Source organism: Cyprinodon variegatus, unplaced genomic scaffold (assembly GCF_000732505.1).
Source record: "Cyprinodon variegatus isolate N-32 unplaced genomic scaffold, C_variegatus-1.0 Scaffold368, whole genome shotgun sequence".
In the NCBI taxonomy this organism is placed as follows: Eukaryota; Metazoa; Chordata; class Actinopteri; order Cyprinodontiformes; family Cyprinodontidae; genus Cyprinodon; species Cyprinodon variegatus.
The window spans coordinates 660109-684354 of record NW_015150821.1 but is presented as its reverse complement, the minus strand read 5'-3'; the positions used below and the strand labels follow the sequence as shown (position 1 = coordinate 684354).

Here is a 24246-nt window from a genome sequence, read left to right as displayed (position 1 = left end):
GAACCCTAGATTATGCACTGATCTGAAACTTGACCAAGCAAGCAAGTAATTATCGCTCAGCCTTTTTCAAGCTTAAGTTATATTTAGGAAGTTTCTCTGGCATAAAGTTGAACTAAATTTGTGCCTTGCCTGAGGCAGGCATAATCGACTTTTCCTAACTTCATCTAATTCTGTTTACAATGAAAAGACAGCTGTATCCTTCCTTGAATGAGAAATGAGTTCTGTTTATGTTGGTAATCAGTTATGAAGCCAAAGTTCTCTTTCAGACAGATGCTCAGTGGGGTTTTCTTTTTCAGATGTTAGAAGGTTTCTATGATCAACTGTGCTTTAATATGTAATGTGAGAAATCCACCTTTAACTCTGCTTTGATTCAAAATTCCATAACATTTAGACCAGAGAATGCATTCACAGTTTTAGCCTAAGTGGATCCGCTGGGCAGGCATGAATAAGATATGCTCTTAGATGGAGCAGAAAAAGGTGACTCTGCTTTCAGTTCATTGTAAATTTAAATGAGCAGGTGATTTATTTCAAGTTGAGGAATCCATGGGCTTATTTTATGACTTACACTGAAAGAAGCTTATAGGAAAGAAAAAAGAAATAATTAAAATTTTCTGTGATTATTATAATACAAAACAATATCTGAGGATATTACATTTTATAACATTTGGATTGTATTAATTGTGACTTGCAAGTACTGTTTTAATGCTAACTATAAATTCAAAATCTTTAAAAAAAAATCTGTAATAAAGAGAGACATGCTGACTGCTTATTTAAACTTAAAATGTCACCCCAAGGAACATCCATGGGGGACTGACTTACTACCGTAAAAGATAATCCTAAATTGTCCTGACAGACAATAGACATAGAGATAAAATACTAGATGCAATGTGAAGCTCCGGAAGCAAATGAATTCAAAATACACCTTTAGATGGTTTTACTTTGACTCCTGAAAGTTTTTTTTTTGCAAAGCAAAATAACAAGAATTACATATTAATTGTTTGGGATGATTCATCATGTAATGTTACTGGTGTTAAGAAATTGAAATATTTTCTTTTTCTTTTGTTTCCTTTTGTTCACATGGACATTTTCCATCTTAGCCTGTGTTTGTACTAGTGACGTCCATTTTAATATAAATTTTAAGAACATTAAGTCAAGAGATTTTAAGATATAATAAAACAAACTATTATAATTTAAATATCAAACACACTGATATTGTATTGATTACTGTGATTTAATATATTGTGTGGTCCTAAAATCAATGATTCATTTGACATCATATTGTCAGTAAACAAAGTTAATCTCTAATAACACGCAATCATTGAGAAAACACAATAAATTAACTTGTCTGTCTTGTTTTACAGAACAATTAGCTTAATTAAAAACAGCAGTCATACCCATTCTTGTCTGTTTTTTGAAAGCTTTCAAATTTTCACTTACTGTAAAGTGTATTTGAAGCTTTAAGGAGGAGATTGTTTTGTCGAAAAGCAGCCATTTGTATAACAAAAATGAAATGCTACATGAAAAACATGTCCCTCTTTTCCCTAGCACTCACAGTCCCCATGCATGAGTCACAAATCAATGTTTTTATTTATCATAACTTCAGTCCACATCCTGTTTCTCCCTGTTCTTTTTTCTCCTATGCTTGACCGTCTTTGTGGAATTTGGATTCAAGATATTTTTTTTGGATGCTTTTAGTTTTTAGTGATGACTTCTCCCCTTTGTCTGATCATGCTGTCACTATGCAGAATTCTCCTGACCACTTCCTTTGTGCGGGGAGTGATCAATCATACCAGGAGGCGGACCAGGTGATCAGCTTCCTTTCTTTAATCAAACAATCATGAGGGATTTGTTTTATTGATCTTCTTTGAATCTGAAACAAATCTACCAAAGGGGGAAGAGTATCTGTGAAGATAGTATTGTGTGTTGTCTGAAGCAGCTATGACTGGTCCAAGGTATTGACTAATGAAGTATGCTAATGTGACCATGGCAGCTGTTAATGTATGAGGCATGCTCAGCCTTATGAGCCTGTTGTGTTTTCATTATTGCATCTAGTTGCTAATGTTGGCACTAATGTGGCTTAATAATATTGTCCCAATGATTAATGACATTACGGATAAAGATGAAGATAAAAGGTTCCTGCTTAATCTTCCTGCAGAGTTCAAAATGTGGTTGTTTAGTGGAAGTTTTGTGTTGGGTTTTAAATCAGTCTTTGTGTTCTATATATTGTCCTTACATTACCGTACACACAGATTCTTCCGCTGTGCAAGGTCAGAAGTGAAAGAGGAAATAGGAATTCCTACAGTATGGCTATGAGAAATGTTTTTGTGCTTTTTGTTTTTTTCAAATGGCATGCAGGCTAGGACTCAGGGTATTTTTTTGTCCCTGGAATCACACAGTTAAAACTGTGTGGCATTAAGCAGGCAGATGAGTTGCAAGGGTGTTTGGAGCATTGTGTGCTGGCATAAAATCCATACTGTAGTGGCAATGTTTTTATGTCACTGTTTTACCCTGAACGATCAAAGAGAGTGACTGCTGCATTAAAAAGTACATAGTTTTTAAGTTAATTCCACAGCTTATACAAAAACAGAAAAGGAGTCAGCTTAAACCATGGGAAGATTGTAATCTAAAACCATGCAAACAATATGGGATGGTTTTAAGACCTTAAGGGTTGTTATGATGACAGTAGGACAATGTTGCAATCATTCACAGTACAGACATAAAGTCCACATTTAGTTTATGTGGTTTTGCAACTATTACAATAAACAGAAATTACCACTATCAAGAGTAATTATCATATCCCTCTATATGCCCGTTAGTGAATGTGACCTGTTTGTCTTGAGAAAGTACCTTGAGATGAGCACTACAAAAATAACTCACTTGAAATTAATTTTATGTAAAGCCATTGAATTGATTCTAACAAGAATTTTTTGCTTATTGTCATACTAAAATTATTTTAAATATTGAACATTTATTTATAGTAATACCAATTTCACTTGAGATTTTAAAGAAGATGAAGCCGTAAATATCTATATACGTAATGTTATAAAGGTCTTGTCTTTACACATGTCTTTATAAACAGTGTAGTGGTCATATGTATAATTATTGTGCAGAATGGCATCTATTCTTAGACAAAAAATAAATATACAGCACTGGAAGACATTCTCTTTCTTCAATCATCATCTCTGCATGTATATTAGCTTTTACAGAGCAGTGTTGAATTTCAATGCAAACAGATATCATTCTGCTTAATGAGGCACTGATTAGATGATAAGCTGAACTAACAGCATTGTAAAGCACAGGTGAAGAGTGAAACACATAGAAGCTGTGATGAAAAATAGAGGTTATTCCTTTTAACATTGATTTTTATACATTGTATTGTTAAGAAATACATATCAACAATTTAATTTTTGATTGCATTTCTGAAATTCGACTATTGGTAGTTTCCTTCAGCCATGTGGAAGCAATGTTTAACTTCTCTGACTAAATTGAAAACATAAAAAATAATTAATGCATTGTATTTATGTACGACCTCTGATCTTATCTTTTCCCTAAACATATGTCAAAGGCATTTTTGCAGCATCAGGTTCCCCTTGGATGCACTCATTCTAACTTGCAGGGTCCAACCTCAATGTTGTTGGTTAGTGAAGGACTGTTCAGAATTGTGTTGTGAACAACCAACTCTTCTCCGTTGAGTCTTTATATTGGCAGGTAAACTTTACTATCATATATTTACCCATCATTTTCTTCCCCATCTGATATACCAGCTGCCATGTAAATTTACAGATAGTGTTCTGGTAAAAAAAAAAAAAAAAGTGCTTCTTCTTTGTTTTCAAACAAATATTCTGCAATCTGTATACTTTGGAGAGGTTGTGAACGGGTCGGGTCAGAAACAAGCCCTGGTACATGCCACATGCCTGAAAAAAGTCTTAGTACACTTAAAAGTAAAATGTAGAAATTCATACCTGCACACTTAGCAAAAATGTCTGTACTAAAAAAAAATTATTTTGCTTTAGTTTGGTACCCACATGGCTATAAGAGATATGGACAATCGAAAAACAAAAAAAAAATAATCAGGGGAAAAAATTATTAATAACAATGATTTTAATTATTACTAATAAAAAAGAATACGAAATTGCCAACATCGTTATAAATGATGATAAAAGAAAAAAACATTTTCAATCAAACAATTAATATGCAAATAACTGATAATAACATGGAACACTCTGCCATAAAATATCCTAAACTGAGGACACTACTTAACCTTCAAATGAGTCCTGAAAATTTGGTGGAAAACAACCTCGTCATACAACCATAGATAAATATTAATTCTAGTTTAATTCTCTTAGTAGTCTGTTGACATGTTTTGTGTCTGTGTCTGCTTTTCTCCGGTGCTAACGCATATTATGTTAAAGGATTTGTCGATGCAATAATTAATATACACTGTCCCAATTTAAATAGAACTAAATAAATAAATAACAGTGAAATATTGATCTTTAAAATAAGTCCTCTATTGTAAGCTACAACTGTTTAAAGTTCACTATTAATTTGAAACTAAAATAACCCTCTCTCAGAAGTTAATCTAAACACTATTGGGGATTGTTGTAGCTAGTAATTCTAAAGGTTGTGGTGTTTCTTTGGAGTCTTTGCAGTGTCCCGTGTATGTCTAACCAGATCATTAGAGTTTGGATGCATTGTCGGTGCCATCTTTTTCATTGGGGTTCCTCTGTCCGTCCATCACTTTTTAAGTCTATACTTTCAGTAAACGACTGTAAATTCTACTACAGGATCTGACACCATGACACAGAACAAAACAACCTCGTATTGCCATTTAACATCATGAATGAAACTATTTTTAAACAACATGGACTGTGGTGGAAAACCAGAGTATTTGAACAAAACCAACACAAGTAACTTGCAGTCCACTGCAAGTCAGCTCTCTAACATCGTAATGTTATTTGGGGGATTAAACATGAAGCAGAGCTATTTACATTACTTGTCAGGGTTTTGAATGCCTTCACAGAAAGAAAGATGCAGATTAGAAACAAAATATTCACAATTTTCACCAGTTAAAAAATTCCAATCAAATAACTTACGGCGTTTATATTGTACAAGTCTGTAAATCAGACCATTACCATAATATTGAAACTGTTTCTGATGAAACATTGAACTAAACTTTAAAACTATACTCATTTAACAACAGTGAGCAAACATATTAATTTATAAATTTTGTGGCTGTACAATATTTGCAGGAAACAGCATAAATGAGGAATAAATAACCTAATCACACAACATTGTTTATTATCTTAATTTTCCAAAAATCATTTAAGTGATAGAACAGACAGGGCTGTCAATATTTATGTGAGCATCATATCTTCTAGTATATGTTTTATTCCCTTCAGTAACACATATTACCTTATGCCACTGCAATGTTCTTTTCTCTTTCTTTTTTCTCATGTACAGGTCTCTGAATTGTCTATCTACTGAAATGTGCTATATATAAGGTATATATATTTATATACTGTATACATATATAAACTTGCCTTTCCATGCCTTGCTTTGCACATTTAAGCTGTTACGCAGATGATGTACTCTTAGTTATGTACATAACTTCTTATTTCTTGACAAAATTATTTCTACCGGTTCGATTTAAATGAAAAATATGAAAAAAACCCCACTTTAAGGCCCGGGCCTTGTTGTTTGTTCTTTCTTTGTTTTTTTTTCCTTTTAAATTTTCCTTTTCTTTTTTTGTTGGATTTTTTCAATTGGGCTTCCAAAATTGCTAAAAAGGGGGAACAAACATGAAAAGATGGTCTTTCAAGAGTATGAATTATTGCAATAGAAATTCCAAGTATTGAATATTTGTATAGCGGTCACAGATGTAGATAAACTGTAGTTAATCCTGACAATGAAATATAAGAAATTTTGCACTAGATATGTTATTAAAATAATTACAAACATGACAATAATAAATATGTATCATTAACATTAATTAGTATTAACTAGGGAGATACTTTATTATCAAAAATACCTACAAAAAATTTTAAATAAGAAATAATTAGAAATGATATAGCTTTGAGAAATTCAAATTCAAAAACATAACAATGATGATTCAGCAGTTTTCTTTTAACATTTATGACTCTATTATGGCTTTGTTAAGTATTTGCACTAAACCATCCTAACATCCATTGCGATTGTGATTTCTGCTCTGCTGCTCCCAGTCTGTGTGGATTGTCCTCCCGGATTACCTAAGGGCAACATAGACAATGGAAAATTTCATATTTGGCCTTAAAACCCATCTTTTCAGAAAAAACTCTTGATTGAACTTTGATTGAACTCTCATCTTTAGGCTCTTTGTGTGTTTTTAAAGGCTGGCAACTCTTTTTTTTTTGTTAACAAAAGTAGTACTTTGATATTTGCCCTACAAAGAATATTTATTTTTAATAATATTATTATTATGTATCCTTAAACATTATTACATGTTGGATTTTCACACGGCTTTGGTTTTGAATGCAGACCATTGATCTTGTATAGAATAAGAAACAAGGTAAAATATTAAAATCTAAGCAGCTAGGTGAAAATAGTTGAAATGCATTCTGGAAACATTTGATCATCACATCCTGTAAATTTATCTGGTATACACAATATTCAAATATAACCTGGACATTTTGAAGCTTTTTCATTCATGTGTTCGATATGCCAGCCATCTATCTTCTCTGTTTCTTTCACCCAAATTTGGGTTTGCTGGAAGCTGGACTTTATTCTGCATGTGATGTACTACTAGTGCCTCCCATGGATTGCTTAATCAGAATTAGTGAGATTCTGATTGATTTTGTACTTTATCTGACTTATACATTCAACCCAGTCTTCTGTCCAACTTTCTGTTACTGCCTTATCCAGTCTAGGGACGCTCAGGGGCTATTCTATACCTACTGTAAGATTAGAGGTAGTAAGAACAATGGGAATGTTTCTAGTCAAATCTATTACTTGGTTTATCATAAAGAACCAGAACTGTAGACAAACAACTTAATTCCCCTTTTTAATTTGTAGTTAAATCACAAAATAACTTAAAAGCAATGTTTGTGGATTGTAGAGAGAAACCCTCATGTTCTTGGTTTTACCCGGTGGCAATGTTTGGAAGGTGATAAATGCTGGTTTATTTTAGTTAGTAATCTTAAGGTTGATACTTATGGGTTAAAATATATTTGAAAATGAATCAAAAACTTTGAAAATATGCATAAAAAAGGAAAACGAAGCAGCATAGTCTGTTCTGTCCAAAATGCTTCTTAACTTTTCGATTAAACCTTGAACTCTGAAAAATTAAAAATGTATTTTTTTCTTGCAATGCAGATAGTACTCACAGGATGAATATGGAGCCAATTTATCAAATTCCATGTGTTGACACAGGATAAAACTCCTGATCCTGACAGTGACCTGCTTGGACTCTAAAAGGAAGGAAGAGCGTCTGGCCAAAGCAAAGGTGTGGAACCAGAAGCATTCCAGTAGAAAAGGAAGCCGCTATTCTTTCCTCTCATTGGGTTTAAATGATTTTAGGAAAGAGCTCTCATTTCGGAGAAAGTTATCCAAGCACATGAGGAAGATTGATGTCAAAGGAGCTATATTTGAGGCACATACAGAGAAGCAGCAAATCAAAAATGTTAAATGATCTCACTCTATAAGTGATGCTGCCTGCCTGTCTGTCGTTTTTTATTTATATATATTTTCTCTCTATTACTTTATTTGCAGCTCGCTAGAGATAATCAAACAGCACAAACATTCAAATTCCTGAAAGCACACGTCTATCTTTCAAACCACTTTCATCTCTGCTCCATGCACAAGTTTGGAAGCTATGTATTCACCTCGCCTGTACCTGCAACACAGACTCTGAAAGGGCTTTCATCACATTCTTTTCAGTATAAATAAGTCATATTTGTGAGAGCAGTAATATAAAGCATCTTCTATTTTGGTATAAGGTGACGCACATACCTTATGAAATCCCAATGTGAAACACCTAACATGAAAGTGGTCTCCAAACCGTTTGCTTTAGGCTTTGAACCTTTGCAGCATTATTTTACCTGTTTTCTATGATCATTGACTGTTTGGTATTTTCAAAAAAAGAGAAGTCAGGGTGTAACATTGTTATGGTTTTTTGCCTTCTGTGTAGTGCAAATTTTATGTTCAGACGAGAGCTGCTTTTTTAACTATGTTTGACGTGAGTCAGAGATTTATTAAAATAAATTAGGCTGTTAGAGGTACTGTATTTCCACAGTGTATGCAGAATTATTATTTTTCTGCCGCAATTAAAATCACATTATGAATAAACAAATTTATAAATACACTAGGTATGGGCCTTTTAGCGATATACAAGTATTTCTTTCTGTCTGGATTAAAAATAAAACCTCTAAATTTAACATTTTCCTCTTGATGTAGTTTAGAATCCTTGAAATAAAATGTCGGAAAAATTGCTAGAGGAGCTTTCCCTTCCATATGGAGCAGAAGATAAGGCAAAGCCACTCCTTACTTGTTGCTGGTCAGCTGGCAGAATGGTAAATGCTCTGTTCTTGTGTAGGGCTTTATCAGGTCTGGGGACTCAAAAGCATTTCACACTACATTTATTCAACCATTCACAAACACTTTCAGGCTTATGGTTGTTAGCTATATTGTAGCCACAGCTGCCCTGTGGGAAAATGACATAAGATTGCCATACTATCGGTGTCACCAGGACCATTAAAAACATTACCTCTGCCTTGTCCTTACAGAAAAGACAGGCTTAACATTAATATTGAAATATTTCTGATTCTAAAATACTTAGAGATAGAGATAAATTACTCAAATCATTTCAGCTGCTCTCTGGTCGCCCCACCTGGCAGTTTTAATCCTGAATGCCCTTCTTCACACAACCTAAATTTAAACCTTCGCTCCTTGTAGCAAAGATGCCTATCCTTTATGTATTTAAATTCGTTATTTAGCCAGTTTATATCAGGTGGGGTGGCCATGATTCTAACATTTCAAACTCAGTGTCAATACTCAGGGAAATATTTGATACTTAATGAGCCGTCTGACACCATGGGGCTAAGGAAATCACAAATAAGGCATAGGCTAAAGATTTTTTTTTTTTACATGAAAAACTCACCTTTTTCGATCTCGATGGAACATTTATTCTCAACAGAATCATAGAAGCTTGTTGATTAAGTGTGGAAATACATTTAAAGTAAATTTAACACAGCTAAACTATATCTAAAGGTAGTCTAAGGTATTATTATTATTTTAATGTGCAAATAATCTAGAAATCCAAAACATTGACAAAAATATTCAAACAACATTTGTCTTTAGTAATGATATTATATGATTATAATCTATTTAATGGATTATTTCATATTTGTTGTATTTATTCTATGCATAAGCCATTGCTTAGATCAAGGAGTGACAAGCTTTTATATAGTTCAAAATCTTTGTTTTCCATCATACACTTCTCATGCTAATACACAAGCATTACAAAATGGTTCTAATATATGGCCTTCAACCCCATGTTATAAACAGTGGAGTACGGTCACCTCTCTGCTTTCTTTAGCTTGGTCTAAAGCCATAATTACAGCCCGTAAGAATTAGCAAGTAGCTGACTTTGCCCATTTTTTGCACCAGTCATAATGTCATCCCAAGTGAGTAAGTGAGCAAATTTAGAAGTGGGTACAAAAATTGAAGGAAAGGATTATGCCAACATAGGACTTTTGGTAAATGCACTTTTATATATTGATTGTATCTGTTGCTGATTGATAAACTGTAAGATTGCCAAATTCAATAAACTTAGCTGGCTGTCTATCCTACCATTATTTTGTGTTTCTTGGGATTTTTGTCATGGTATCGCCAAAAATTGTATTTTCAAAAGTTGCATAGCTAAGCTTTTCTTTCCTCAAATCTGCTTTTATGAACTAAAATAATGCAGATATGTTGCCATTTTTTTATTTTTTTTTAATATAAAAAAAAAACTAAAATAATTATTTTAAATTCATTACAGCCTGTGTAGCTTTCAGATTTTTTTTTGTATACCAGCCAGTCTGAATGTTGGTAGAACAACAACTCACCTTACAACATTGATTTTCTCTCCAATGGAAAGTTGTTCAGGGTAAAAATATTTACTTATTTCATGACATGCAGAATAAAACAGCTTCAAGATGAAAAAAAAAGCCGTCAAGATTAACATATGTATTTAGGTTGCCAGTGAAACAATATTTAGGAAATCTTTAGCTGCCTAGAAGTAACAAATATTGTGAATACAAAAATAGATTTAAAAAAATTTGCATAAAGCCAAGAACAAAAAGAAGGATAAAGACATCACAAGCATTCCTGTATAATGCTCCTGAGCCTTTGCTTGAATATTTCGAAATGATCGGCAGTGGGGGCATATTGTTAATGTAAATTAATGCCAAATATAAATGTGTAATAATGAGTTCTATAAAATCAGTAATTTGTTAAGAGGCCAACATAGACATGGGAAGTGGGCTGTATTAAAAGGCATTCCCTATGATTCAGTTTTTATGCTATTTAGTGGATGTGCTCTTTTTAGTGAACACATTTAGCTAAATTTGTTCTTAATTATATTTTATCACATGGGAGTTTGTCATAAGTTTTAAAATCAGGCAATATTCTACTTAAAGTTTTCAAATAGAAAGAAGCATACTATTATACACTCCTCTGTATGCTCTGTACACCTGATATGCCTTTATAGTTTCAGACACTGTAGTTATTTCAGGGCCACTGTAGAGCTGAGTTCTGTTTTGAGATGCTTGGCTGTGATTTGTTCCAAATGACTAAGCAGTATTCTGCAGCACTAAGGCAGACACAAGGGATAAACAGCACTGTTTCCTCTCCTGTGTGTTATTTATATTCTGTGTGGCATCTCAAAGCCCTGATTACCTACTCAATCCTTAAATACATTGCCTTGAATAGGTTTAAAGTAGTGTGAACATGGGAATTTCCAGGCATTTTTCATTAAATGAAGTTTTAACCATGACAAATTAGCCCTGCCTTTGTGGCTAAAAACCGGGACTCAGTGGCAGCTTTGAACATTGGAAATCATTGCATGTATAGGCTTCAGGAGATGTGCATTAAAATCAAAGTGTTCTTCCAGTGATAGAAACTATATATATATTTTTTTTTCATATTTCAAATATTTAGAAAGCAAAAAAAAAAAAACATTATCTTAAGAAAAACAATCTTAATCATGTCAATTCTCCCCACAGCTCTGATCTTTGATCAGCTGGTCGATTACAAAAACAGAAAAATGAAACATTCTGTTTTTCAATTATAAGATGCATTAACACTTCAAGCTCCCATATGTTTTAGTCTACTTACATGCCAACCATATCGTGTGCTCTGACACACTTTTTGAGTACAAAAAAAGTCTACGGCTGCCAAACTAGATATGTGACTGGGTGGGGTTTGGTGGCCTACATCTTAGCCTGTGACTCTTTGACTTGATGGCTTCTGCTCTTGTGCTTCACTGATGACCTACCACTGATGACCTGGGTGTATGACTGACCTTGCACTGCTGCAGCATTTTGGATCCTTTACTGCTCTTGGGTGATCTGTGTTTAGGCCTTCTACTATTCAGGCTACTCTAACAGTTGACCTCGAGTCAAACATTTTCTCCTATACACCCATTCGGCATAAACACACTTATCTTGTCACAGACCCACACACACTGTGCATTGTAACACAAGTAATCTAAATGGTTGAAAGCTATGCAAACACAGGTTACTATTACTGCAATGTGGTCTGACCTCTTTGATGCTGAATCTGGTCCTAATGTAAGTAAATTACACAATTATCATTCTGTCTTAAAGGTACAAATTTTTTGCAGAGCAAATCATACATGGTTTATGTAGGCAACCGTCTTCTTTATATGATATGCCATATAGAAATGCCAAAACAGCAAACTTGAAAAATAAAAGAACAGAGTCAACTTTCTTCTTGATGAATGATATACTAAAATTTGGTACATCTATCAGAATGATCAATCAGAACAAGAGTAATTTTGTCTGAGGTGAACGATGACTAAACAGTGTGAACCAAATATTAGACCATGTGGTGAAGTACCTTTGCGAGGAACAAATCCCAAATGAAGCACAGCAGTAAATTTTCATGATCTTGGCACTGATGACTGGCTCATTAGTTTCATTCCTTCCACTTGTTTAGCTGCACCCAGTTTTAATCTGCCCTCATCTGATCCACCTGTCCCAGCCTCTATTTATGCTGCCTGTTTTCTAGCCATCAGTGCCAGATTATTTGAACCTAGTGTGACAAGTATCTAGCGTACCCTGTAGTGTTGTTTGACTGCCTGATCCTGACTTGCTTCTGCCTCTGGATTCTTGAATTTTGGTTTGCCCCGTTCCGGTTGGTTTCTGCCTGTTACCTGTGTTCAGACTGCTGTTTGGACTCGGCCTGTTAGCAACCTTGGATCTGTCCCCTGATCCCGGCTTGGATTATACTTTTGGTACCTCTGCGAGTCTTTGATCTTCTGGTTTGGACCCATGCTTCGTTACCTGCTCTGGATTCTGCCTCTGGATTCTTCTGCTCATCAGCGTCTGCTGGCTTCCGCTCTACAGGCTGCTCTGCCCTTTCTCCTGGAACTCTCTGGGTGGCTCCCGCCTCATGTTGTGGAGAAGTCATCTGACTGGTTCCCACTTGTTCTTCTGGCACTCAGACTGAACTGAGAACCTGGTTAGTGATTAGCAGGGTCGCTATTGTTCCCCGTCTGAGCCTAGTGATCACTAACCTGAGTGTCTGTTTCTACAGAGAATCCAGCAAGCCAGTCCCAGCTGACAAGTCGCATATTCCAGAGTTGTCAATAAAGTGTTTTATCTTTAAACAAACCTTTTCTTTCTGCCTAAATTCTGGATCCATTTGTCTGAGCCCTGACATAAATACTCTATCCAGGGATTCAAAATGACTTGTTTCTTTTTCAAAAGAGCCCAAAAATTGTATCAGATTTCTAACAGTTTATTCACACACTTAAAATGTAACGAAATAAGTTGGCATCTCTAAAAATGATGAGTACAAAGAAATATGATTTGCGTTCTTATCGTCTGATATTAAATCTGAGTAAGAAGTCAGAAACAAGAGAATTCTTCTCTTAAGAGATAAAGGCCAAGGTATCAAAAAGATAATTGTTGATCTCCACAAGATTATGTCATCCTTTGGTACAAAATAATACATATGGTGCCACATTTCTCTAATGCAATAGTTTTAGTTAGGTATAAACATTATGTCAAACAAATGTCCAGCCATCATAAAGTTTAGGAAGAACATTTTTCCTGTGGCACAGAGATGAAACCAGGTTGGCATAGAAAGTGGGTTATATGCCTGGAACAAAGTAAAAGTCTTCGGGAAGTCTTTGTCTGAAGCTGGTAACAAGGTATCATTATCCAGAGTGAAATTAGTTCCATATCAAATGGCCTGAAAGGCCACTCAGAGGCAAAAACATTTCTTCAAAAACAACGTACAAAGCAAATTGATAGCTTACAAATGCACTCAGTGACAAAGGCCTTAATTTTTGGAAACATTTTTGCCCTGTGGTCTGTTGAAAGGAAAACATCAGTGTTTACTCATAAGGACCACCACAAAATTTGGAAGCTAAGGGTGGAAGCTTGCAAGCCTGAGAGCATCTTAACTGTGAAGTAGAGGATAGCATCATCATGTTTGGCAAAACAGGCCTTTAAAATGCATAGCAATTCTAGGCATGCATTCTCATCGCTCATACATTTACAAATATAAATAATTATGCTAAATAAATGTGGGATTTGAAAATGTTGCAGATTAGTAATTCTAGCATAAAAGTTTTAACAGTTTATCCAATGTTAATAATTTATAGAGATAAACGGGAGGAATCACTGTTGAGCCAAATTCCACTTGAAATATATATTTTCCATTTTTGAAGGATAATTCTCTGCATATAAGAGAATGTTTCTTTCCATCAGACCACATCATCATCATGCCACCCAATTACAGCTGAAAGATTGGGTTGGAAACATAAGCCTTTGATCTCAGTCAGTGATTAACACAGCCAGGGTTTAGTTGTTTTAATCACAGGCAGATGTTCTGCTAAGCTCCATGGCCCAGCACTCTGGGTGATGGGATCTTTGGCACACCACAGGGATGTCTTTCAGGGGGTTTGCACTAATCAGAGCCTAAAAGTGGACAGTCAGATTTAGTTACAGCTTCTGCTCAGTACATGTGAGCTCTGATATGCTCTACCTCTATTCTCATTATATGTCGTACCTGCTCATCTGTGTTTGTTCAACTGCTTTAAGAAAAAAAGAGTGTAATAAAAATCCTTTTTCAATTTTGTCTTGCAGCAAGCATTGGACTCCAACCTCAGCAGTCTAATCAAGAGGACCAGTGAATTAGAAAGCATGATGGGAAAACTTATTCAAACCTGCCAAAATGTGGAGGTGAGGTTATTTATATATCTTCAGCTGAAAATGTTGAAATTTAATACATATTATCATTCCAGTCTTACTTAATGCAGGCTTTAAAAGGTTTATTCTGTTTTGTGATGATACACACATGAGACAAAGAGAGAAATCCATAACCAAGTCAATTATTGTTTTGCCGCACATGAGAAACAAGAAACATATTTTTCTGTCTCATTCTGCTTGTATGCTATAGATTTTGATCCTCATAAGAAATACTGTAAAGATTTCCATCTTTCTGATACAGAAGCATGCAGTACAACATTTTTTTCAAAACATCTTCTAATGTGAACAACATTTATTTCCACTGTTATTTATCTGAAACTCCTCTTCTGTCCAGGTAAATGCTTCTCGGCAAGAAAACAAGCTGCAGGAAGAGTGTGACCTACTGATTAATATCATACAGCAGCGAAGACAAATTATAGCTACAAAGATAAAAGAGGGAAAGGTACACTTGTTCATTTTTGGTATCAGAATACATGTGCACTGCCTTGTCTGTGTCGATAACCTTACCTCCTCAGACCATGGGTGTTGTGTTCATAAGAATTCGATAGTGTTGTTTCTGACCTGCGATGTTGAGGTGTTTGTTTTACACATAGAGGTTCAGCTGATGAAGACAAACAGTTTTTTGTTGTGATTTTTCAAACCTTATAGAGCTACTAAAAACATGTAGACTTTAAGTAAAGCATAGCGGTATGGAGAGACAAACGTTTCCCTCAGGTTTACACAGGGAATGCAGCGGAATCAATAAAGAAAACATTTAGAGGGCCTATTGAATACATGAGTAAAATCTTGCTGTAAACAGTTATTCTTTATATTCTTTGTGTTGATTTGATCAAATTTAAAATAGGGCCAATTTTGAATAAAATAATTGCATAATTCTAAAATCTATAAAATCTGCTGTTAGTAGAAACATTATTGTAAAATATACCTATTCTCTGTTTCACAATATGATCCCCTTCATTTAAAATCAATACTATCCATTCATCCATCCATTTTCTGTCACACTTATCCCTGGTGGGTTTGCCTGGTTGGTCGCCAGTCCATCACAGGGCAACACAGAAAAAAAAAAAAGCACAAAATAACACTTCATGCACACACTCACACTTAAGGAGAAATTAGAGTAGCCAATTAGCCTAACAATCATGTTTTTGGACTGTGAGAGGAAGCCGGGGTACCCGGGGAGAACCCATGCATGCACGGAGAGAACATGCAAACTCCATGCATGAAGACCCCGGAACCTTCTTCCTGCTAGACAGCAGTGCTACTGACTGTACAGCCAAAAATTGATAATTGTATTATGATAATTACTTTGATATTATATGCAGTTTTATTAAGACATAAATAAACAGTCTACTTCTTATAATGGAAGTAGGAATGCCGAAATGATAGTGCTCATTTAGATTTTCTTTAATTTATAAATATTTCACTTATTCTATTTGGAAAAAGCTCACACTGGTTGGCTGCATAATAAGGATCTTCTAAACATCTCTGGAGTGTGTGGAACAGTTCCCCATTCAGCTTCTTGGAACCAACTTGGGCCTCGGCTCCTGGTCATGTCAAGTATTTAAACTAGAAAAAACAAAAGAGATTCCTTTTGTTTTTTGCACATAGGTTGAATCATGTTTGAAACTGTTTAATAAATAGCTTGACTATGTTTCTCTCCTTAAGACCTTATGTTTAACTTAGAAAGTAACCCTGGTTTACTTCTTGTGTTGCTCTTTTTGGGTGTATGCTTTGTCTTGCAAACCCCAGTCTTTTCTTGCTGATGTCCAGTGACACGTGGCTTGTGTCTGCTAGAGGTTTCCTCTTGTTAAAGAAGAGCTTTCCTTTCCATTATATGCATGCTGCTGCAAAATTAAAACAGAATATAAGCAACTTTTCTCTGTGGCTACATCGTGAATTCTTTAACTGTATTAGAATATATGGCCCATGTGTGCTGTTTAAATGGAAGTACATATACACTGTAGTAGTTCAAACTGAATTTCTAATACCTCTTTTCTCCTGCAATCATTTAGAATGTAATGTGTTTCATATTGTTTACCTTTCTTTTCTTGATAAGTTCCCTTAGAGACGTGATGTCTCGTTGTGCCTTGTTCAGTCTCAGAATGAGATTAGCCCTGCGACGCTCTCCTCTCCAGGACTCTTTTCTTTCTCACCTTCTAGGTCATGACAGGTTGTGAATTTGCTCTTGGCTGTGAAGCCAGTTAAGAGGATGTGGTGCATCTGACAGCGCTGTTAGGGATGCTTTTCAAACATGCATTCAAATCAAGTATAGCTGAGCCAGCTTCACGTGTTAAACATGTTAAACACTGCAGTATTTGGGTGTTTAGTAAAATCAATTATCCATATGTGTGTTATATTTTCTGCCAAGGCTATAAGGCTGAGAAAGCTTGCTCAACAGATAGCAGGTTGCAAGCAGTGCATCGAGAGATCGTCCTCCCTCATCACTCAGGCTGACCAAACCCTCAAAGAGAGCGACCACGCCCGCTTTCTTCAGACGGCTAAAAGTATCTGTGAGAGGTAAGAGAGTGGTGAGATGAAACAACAACAATATTTATGGCCTTGTAAAAGTATTCTTTCCCATTTGAATTTCTCATATTTTGTGACATTATCATTACAAACATATTTGTTTTAATGAGCCATTGTGTGATTGTTTTTATATGGAACAAATAAACATAAGTATGCCATTTAATTGTATTAAGCCCTCATCAAAATTTTGTAGAAATACCTTTTGTTAAAGCAATTCTTTTGAAGCTTGTCTCTACAAGCTGTGATTAAGTGAAACACACTTCTTTTAAATATATTTTTTTTTACAATTTTATTACAGCTCTGTCAGACATCTGTGACCAGTAATTTTCAAATCTTGTAGCAGACATTGTGGCAGACGGCTGTTCTAACATTCTTTTATCTAAACTAGGGCTGCAACTAAGGATTATTTTGCAAATCGATTAATCTGTTGATTATTTTTTTGACTGATCGATTAATAATTGAATGGAAAAGGTTCCTTAAAGAAGACTGTTTGCAAAATTAAACCTGGTGAAGCTAAAACTTTTCCACTTGAGGAATTCTGGACAGAGAATATTGAGAGACGAAAAAGATTTTTATCTTAACTGCAAAATTTTAACATATTTTTTTAATAATTTTGGTACAATTGCTGCTCACGGTGAGTTGCTCTGTCAGCTAAAGGCATGTTTTAGAGTTTCTAAGTTCCAGCTAACGATTAATCAATTACTAAATTATTTGATGATTATTTCAATAATTAATTAATAATCATGATTAATTTGATTAATTGTATAAGACCTAATATAAACCTTTCTATTCTAGACTGTATGCTTGGCTCTATAATTTACTGTAGCTGGAAGCTAAAACTCCACTCCAGATTCATGTTTCTTAGATAGATAGATTCAACTGGGGAAATTCATGTGTCCGGAAAGTGCCAAAAATTCATACAAATAAACACACCAAAAATACAGCTACATAAAATCAGTCATTATAGTAATAATTGTAAATACACATGGTGAGCAAGAAGAGTTGTACAGTTTTATTAGCAGCAGAGACTAAGGCGCTCCTTTAGCTCTCTGTTTAACATCCCAGATGGATGTACCTTAAACTGTAACTGCTTCTTTGAGCTCAAGTACCAGAAAAGCAGTTGCAGATTGTCTTCCAGAATTGCCTACTGTTTAGCTTTATCCATCTGTCTTTCAACTCTAACCACCTTACATTTTATTGCCAAGGAAAAGCATGCCCAGATAAGATGCTACGCCACCATTTTCTCCAGTAGTTGTAAGCAGGATTATCCCTTAAATGGTGACATGATATGTATTTATGCGCACAAGTGGACTCTGTTACAAATAATTTCATCACCTTTCTAAATGCATATGCCTAGCAAAATATAATGTTCAGAGGGTATTAATACTTTTCCTAATAATTAATTATTTGAGATGCAACAAATGGAAGCATTTTCACCGCTTAATGGGTGACATTTTTTCCTTTTTATAACAGGGTATCTATGGCAACAGCATCTTCTCAGATACTTCTACCAGAAATTAACCTTAATGATGCTTTTGATACTTTTGCTCTGGACTTCACAAGAGAAAAGAAAATGCTTGAGAGTTTAGATTACCTCACAGGTGAGTGAAATCAATCTTATTTAAGTTAATATTTAATTCTTGGCTTGATGGCTGTATGTACATTTGCACATTGGCCATTCTTTCCTTGACATGTTTAAATGTAGCAGAAATAAAAGATGTATTTAAAGCATTTTCAATGCATGGTCTGAAAATAATCCACTTTTTTGATCTAAATAATGGATTATACATGGTAATGAATAGAGGGGTTTGAATTTCATCACTGGTAATGTTAAGTGGCAGAAGAATAAAAAGCTCACTATATTTGGCAGCAGTGGCTTTATTTTTTTTTTGCAGAATGAAAGAGGCCTGATTGTTTGTGCTCAGCCCCTGTTGTGAACTGAAAATGTAACACTGCATGGGGGCTGTGGTTGTAATAGCTGGAGGAACTCCAGAGTAGATTAATTACATTTGTCAGACTGAAAGAAAACAAATGGATGGAGCTATTTATCCTCTACTGGCGCTTTACAATACATCTTGGTTTGGGTGTTTTATGTTTTTGTGTGTGAAATTAAATCAATAGCATTAATCCATTAATCTTTTTTGATAAAAAAAGAGCTATTTGGTTTTCTTCTGCAGCACCAAACCCACCAGCAATTCGTGAGGAACTTTGTACAGCTTCTTATGACACCATCACCGTTCATTGGACATCGGATGATGAGTTTTCTGTTATATCATATGAACTGCAGTACGCCATCTTCACCAGCCAGTCTAATGTTGTCAGTAAGTGCATAATGTACTTCTGTTAGGGGATTAGTTGTGTGAGCTTGTGATGATAAACAATAAAGACAAATATAAACCCTACAGGGCTCTATATGTAATAACTAGATATTGGAGAATCTACAAGCTGACTGGAAACCAGTGCAAAGAATGACAAACATGACAGAAAAGTGATGTATTTGTAGCTTTTGGGATCAATTCAAGAATAATTTTACCAGTTTTTTTGGATAGGAATATATATATAATTCATTAAAACCTGCACTGTAGATAAAAAGAGATAAAAAAGGAAAACCATTGAGATACATAGGAACAACCATAACCAAAAAGGTGTAAGAATACCACTGACTATAGCAGCTGAAACATAAGTGATGCATGGTCACACAAGAAATATTTGATCACAATGGCAAGAAGAACAGTGCAAAGAGTTGAGGTGAGCCTTTTGAATACAAGAACATTGTACAAACTGTCTAATATCATGATGATATTAGCATCATGTGGGGTGGGGGACTTGTTTGCTGATGTCTACTACCATTCTACATCAGCTAGACAGAACAATGAAGACGATGAAATACCTCAAATTTATCAAAGAAGACAAGTGCAAGATGTCAAATATTATAAAGAACTTTATCATTTCTGATAAGTACAGGGGTTAGATAGGCAACCTTAATTATTCCAGAACCCTTTTATCCATTTCTTTATCCGTAGTACTACAGTGTGTATATATTTGGCTTTGTAAGAATTAAAAGCAACTGTAATTTCAACATTTGCACCATATTTTTGTTTCCAGATCATTGAAGTTTTGTGTTGTGTAGTTGTACACATTAATTATTAAAAGTTCACGATTTAATTGGATAAGTCAATATAAACTTCAGACTCAAACACTTTCTCCTCGCTCTTTTTTAGTTAATTACTCTGGTAAAAGACTTCTGTAAAAAATAAAATAAAAAACAAAAACAAACCATAATGGAAGAATTATGGTGATGGGAAATAGAGGACAGGGAATAAAGTTGTGTTGTATCCAAATGCAAACTATACAATAGTCTTGATATGGTGCCAGTTTGGAACTGAGCATCAGGCTGCTGGAATTGATCGCCCTTATGTGGTCACAATATGCTCAATCAAACAATGTTCTCTCATCTGCCCCAATGCACAAACATGCTCACATGAGTGCTAATTAGATTCTGTTTTAAAAAAAAAATGCAGACTAGAATGATGCTGTTTTTCCTGCTAACTGAGCTTGTGATTAACTGTTTGTTCCTCTTCAATGGCTTTATGCATGTTGCACCTGCAGGTCTGTGTAACTCTGTTGATAGTTGGATGATTGTCCCAAACATCAAGCAAAATCAATACACTGTACATGGACTCCAGTGTGGTACCAACTACATTTTTATAGTAAAGGCCATAAACCAGGCTGGAAGCCGCAGCAGCGCTCCAGGGAAACTCAAAACCAACAGTAGGTCATCATCAGCTGCAAACCTTTACTAGGAGTTTTAATTGAGTCTTTTTTTTAACAAGGTTTCTGTATTTTCTTAAGGTCAGCCATTTAAATTGGACCCAAAGTCTGCTCACCGGAAGCTAAGAGTGTCCCACGACAACCTTACAGTGGAGAGAGATGAGACATCATCTAAAAAGAGCCACAGTCAGGACCGCTTCTCCAGTCACAGCAGCTATGGAGTCACTGGGAATGTCTACATAGACAGCGGGCGCCATTACTGGGAAGCTCTTATTGGAGGCAGCACATGGTAGAAACATTTTCCATGATTTTCATCTCTGTGTGGAATGATTCCTGTTAATTAACCAGTGTGAAGTATAGCACAGTACTAAAGGGATATACTTATCTAATATTTTGTAATGCTCATATTATATTATTCAGTATTTTTTTTTGTGTGTTTTTTCCCTCTTTCTTTTACCCACTACAGTGATTTTAATCAGTTATTAAACTCAGCATATACCTTCTCAAATTCCCAGGTTTGCCGTAGGAATTGCTTACAAGTCTGCACCAAGACATGAGTGGGTGGGGAAGAACTCTGCCTCCTGGGTACTCTCCCGCTGCAACAACTCCTGGGTGGTGCGTCACAACAGCAAGGAGATCCCCATCGAGCCTTCACCACACCTGAGGCGCCTTGGGATACTTCTTGATTACGATTCAGGGTCTCTCTCCTTCTATGATGCTGTTGCTTCACAGCACTTGTACACGTTTGACATTGACTTTGTTCAACCAGTCTGCCCGGTGTTCAATGTTTGGAATAGATGTTTGACGGTTCTCAGTGGACTGCCCATTCCTGATCATTTAGAGAGCATGGACTTTAACCACTAATTAACCAGCTCGTAGACTGATTAAATAGCTCAAGATGCAAAAGTATTCATACACTTTAAACATCCATGTTGCATTTTTGTGATGACCACAAACTACAGTTTATTGAGGTTTCATCTGATAGATACAATGAACTACATCATTGAAAGGGATGGAAAAAAAGACATTGCAGATAAACTTCTAAAAAGGATAGGAGGTAATTGTATTTATGTCCCTTGAATCATTACTTTTTAGAACCATGTTCATGTGAGACGTTTTCATGGTTTACGGTTGCAGCACTTCAGCGGCAAATATTTCTTTCAACTTTGAGGATATGCTTTTACAAAATTGTCCAAGCTGAGAAAGAGTAGATGGAACCGCTAATAGGTTTTCTTCTAGAATTTGTCCCTATGTATCTCTATCCTTTCCCTCAATGAACTCTGACAAGCTTCTCTATTCCTGCTGTTCCCACATTTGTATTTCCTCCTGAGTGAAAAATGCCAATTATGATGTGCAGTTTTTCCTGCACACATTCTGTATTTAAGACAGGAAGGGAAATTTTTAGGTTTCACGACCTGTACATCATCTTTCATATGTTGCTCTTTTTCCTGGTATTTTACATCTTTGATTTATTTATTTCTAATGTCTTTTTATCTTCAATATTTAGATAAAGACAGAATATAATGGGTACAATATCAATAGAATATAAACCCCAGATTCTGTTTAGTCTATTCAGCTTAAAAAAAATATTAGCATCTCAACAAAATGGATTTGTTCAAAAAAGCTGGCTTCGTCTACTGTTTTGGTTTTAAAACATTCAATTTGTAGTTGCATAATGATTCAGATAGGAAATGTTAAAGCTCTAAAAAAAAAAAAAAACAAACATTATATGCTGCATTTAAACAACAAAAATCTTAGTAGCATAGAGAGCCTGAATGCACGGTACAAATTTAATTTAGCCAGTATCTATTACAGTCCAAGCTGCTGTTGCTTAATCGATAAAGTGTAAAAGAATACTGTAATACTCTGCACACAGTCTAATTGTATTTACAGTTTAAGTAACTTCTGAAAGGAGTTACTTTTAATCTATTTATTTTGGGCAATCAGATAAATAAAGGCCACAATTTTCATATTGGAGGAAAATTTGAAAATTGTTTATCATTTTCCTTTTCAATTATGCACTCTTTTGTGTTATTCTATCATAAAACATCCAAATAGAAAGGTTTGAATTTCTTTGTAAAATAAAAATAAAATGTGGAAAAGTTAAAGGTATGAATATTTTTGCAAACCACTGTTATTAAACTGGATACAAGATGAAATATGGCAAACGGGACTTAATAAGCACATTTTCAAATCCAATAATTTAAGGCCATTTTAGGCAACTGTAAATACTTTTTTTTTTTTTGCTTTGCACAATTATCTATAGGACTTTGCAGGATGGATTAGAAATTTGTTTTATAATCTTAAATTCAAGGCGATATTTTTAACGGGCTCAGGAGTATTTTTGTAATGTTTCATTTTATTGTTCTGTTTATTCATTAAGGATGTTGATGGGCGTTTTATATGCAAACTACAAAAGAGAAATTTAACTTACATGCTTTTTTAAATAATTTTTTTTGTATTGTAACTGATTTGTATTAAATGCCAGCACTTTGACAAGTTGTAACTCCAAAATTCATTGCCAAGCCATTCCTGCCAGAATAAATGTTTTCCTTTGATGTTTTATTCTAAGTTTTAGTCAGAATAGAGCAGCTTAATTCACAAGGTCTGATTTGAAATTGATTTATTTGAATATTTAGTAGTATTTATTATCACACTTTAGAATCTCCTCACTTCAGCAGCTTCAATGCTTTCATTGCAGTTTTTAACATTTCGGTATCCTTTAAAAGGTGAAATAAAAAACTCCATGTGATCATCTGTGTGACCTTATTCTTTTGTTTCATGATGCTCTTTTAAAGCGACAAGCGGGTCCCACAAGTTGATAATTTCATGAAATAGGTGCTTATTGTCTAAAGCCATTGTTACTGCATTTCTCATCTCTGCTTGATCGTGTTTTCACAACACCTGCACCACATAGTAAAGTGTCAGTTTTTAATGCTTTACCAGGATCCTCTCTGACCCATGCTGAGCCCAAATACCGCTCCTGACAAGATTCACTCTGACATCTCTTTTTGTGCCAGAGTAATGCAGCCTGAATTTTGCAGCGTCTCCTTTCAACAAAGAAGACGAGGGGGAGGGGGGAAAAAAAATCTGAACTCTGCATGACCTCCTCATGAGACACCCCGCAGACAAAACTGTAATACCCAAGCACACCTCCTCATCCTTGCAATACCATCAGCCCTAGATTTAGAGATGTGCTCATTTTTGTGTGTTGAGATTTCTTCACAGAAAATTTTTTAAACCTCTTCCTATTTTTTAAGTATTTGACATTTTCAAATAACCACTGCAATGATTCAATAGCAGTTTTAAAATCATTTGGTCAAAAGAGACTAAACAAAATGCTCACTTTAAGTTAGTTTAAAAGAATAAGAACATGCCCTTGAGGCACGGTTGCTGTGTGTTGTATACATATTTATCATGGTTCGTCACTCTCTCATGACAGGTTTATCTGCTTTTCATTATGAGGGCAAAAAAA

The 24246-nt window shown here is 35.0% G+C and overlaps 1 protein-coding gene across 5 annotated transcripts in view; it reads left to right on the top strand.

Moving 5' to 3' along the window:
- The window catches only part of LOC107092128 (E3 ubiquitin-protein ligase Midline-1-like), a 49455-nt gene extending 26974 nt beyond the window's left edge, over positions 1-22481 (top strand). For all 5 annotated transcript variants that reach the window (XM_015386433.1, XM_015386435.1, XM_015386437.1 and 2 more), the window contains exons 3-10: positions 14352-14447; positions 14809-14916; positions 16843-16991; positions 18474-18601; positions 19178-19321; positions 20610-20771; positions 20853-21060; positions 21287-22481. In XM_015386433.1, coding sequence (XP_015241919.1) covers positions 14352-14447; positions 14809-14916; positions 16843-16991; positions 18474-18601; positions 19178-19321; positions 20610-20771; positions 20853-21060; positions 21287-21635 — 1344 coding nt within the window. In that variant the 3' untranslated portion in view covers positions 21636-22481. The remainder of the gene's footprint in view (positions 1-14351; positions 14448-14808; positions 14917-16842; positions 16992-18473; positions 18602-19177; positions 19322-20609; positions 20772-20852; positions 21061-21286) is intronic.
- The last annotated feature ends 1765 nt before the right edge of the window (positions 22482-24246 follow it).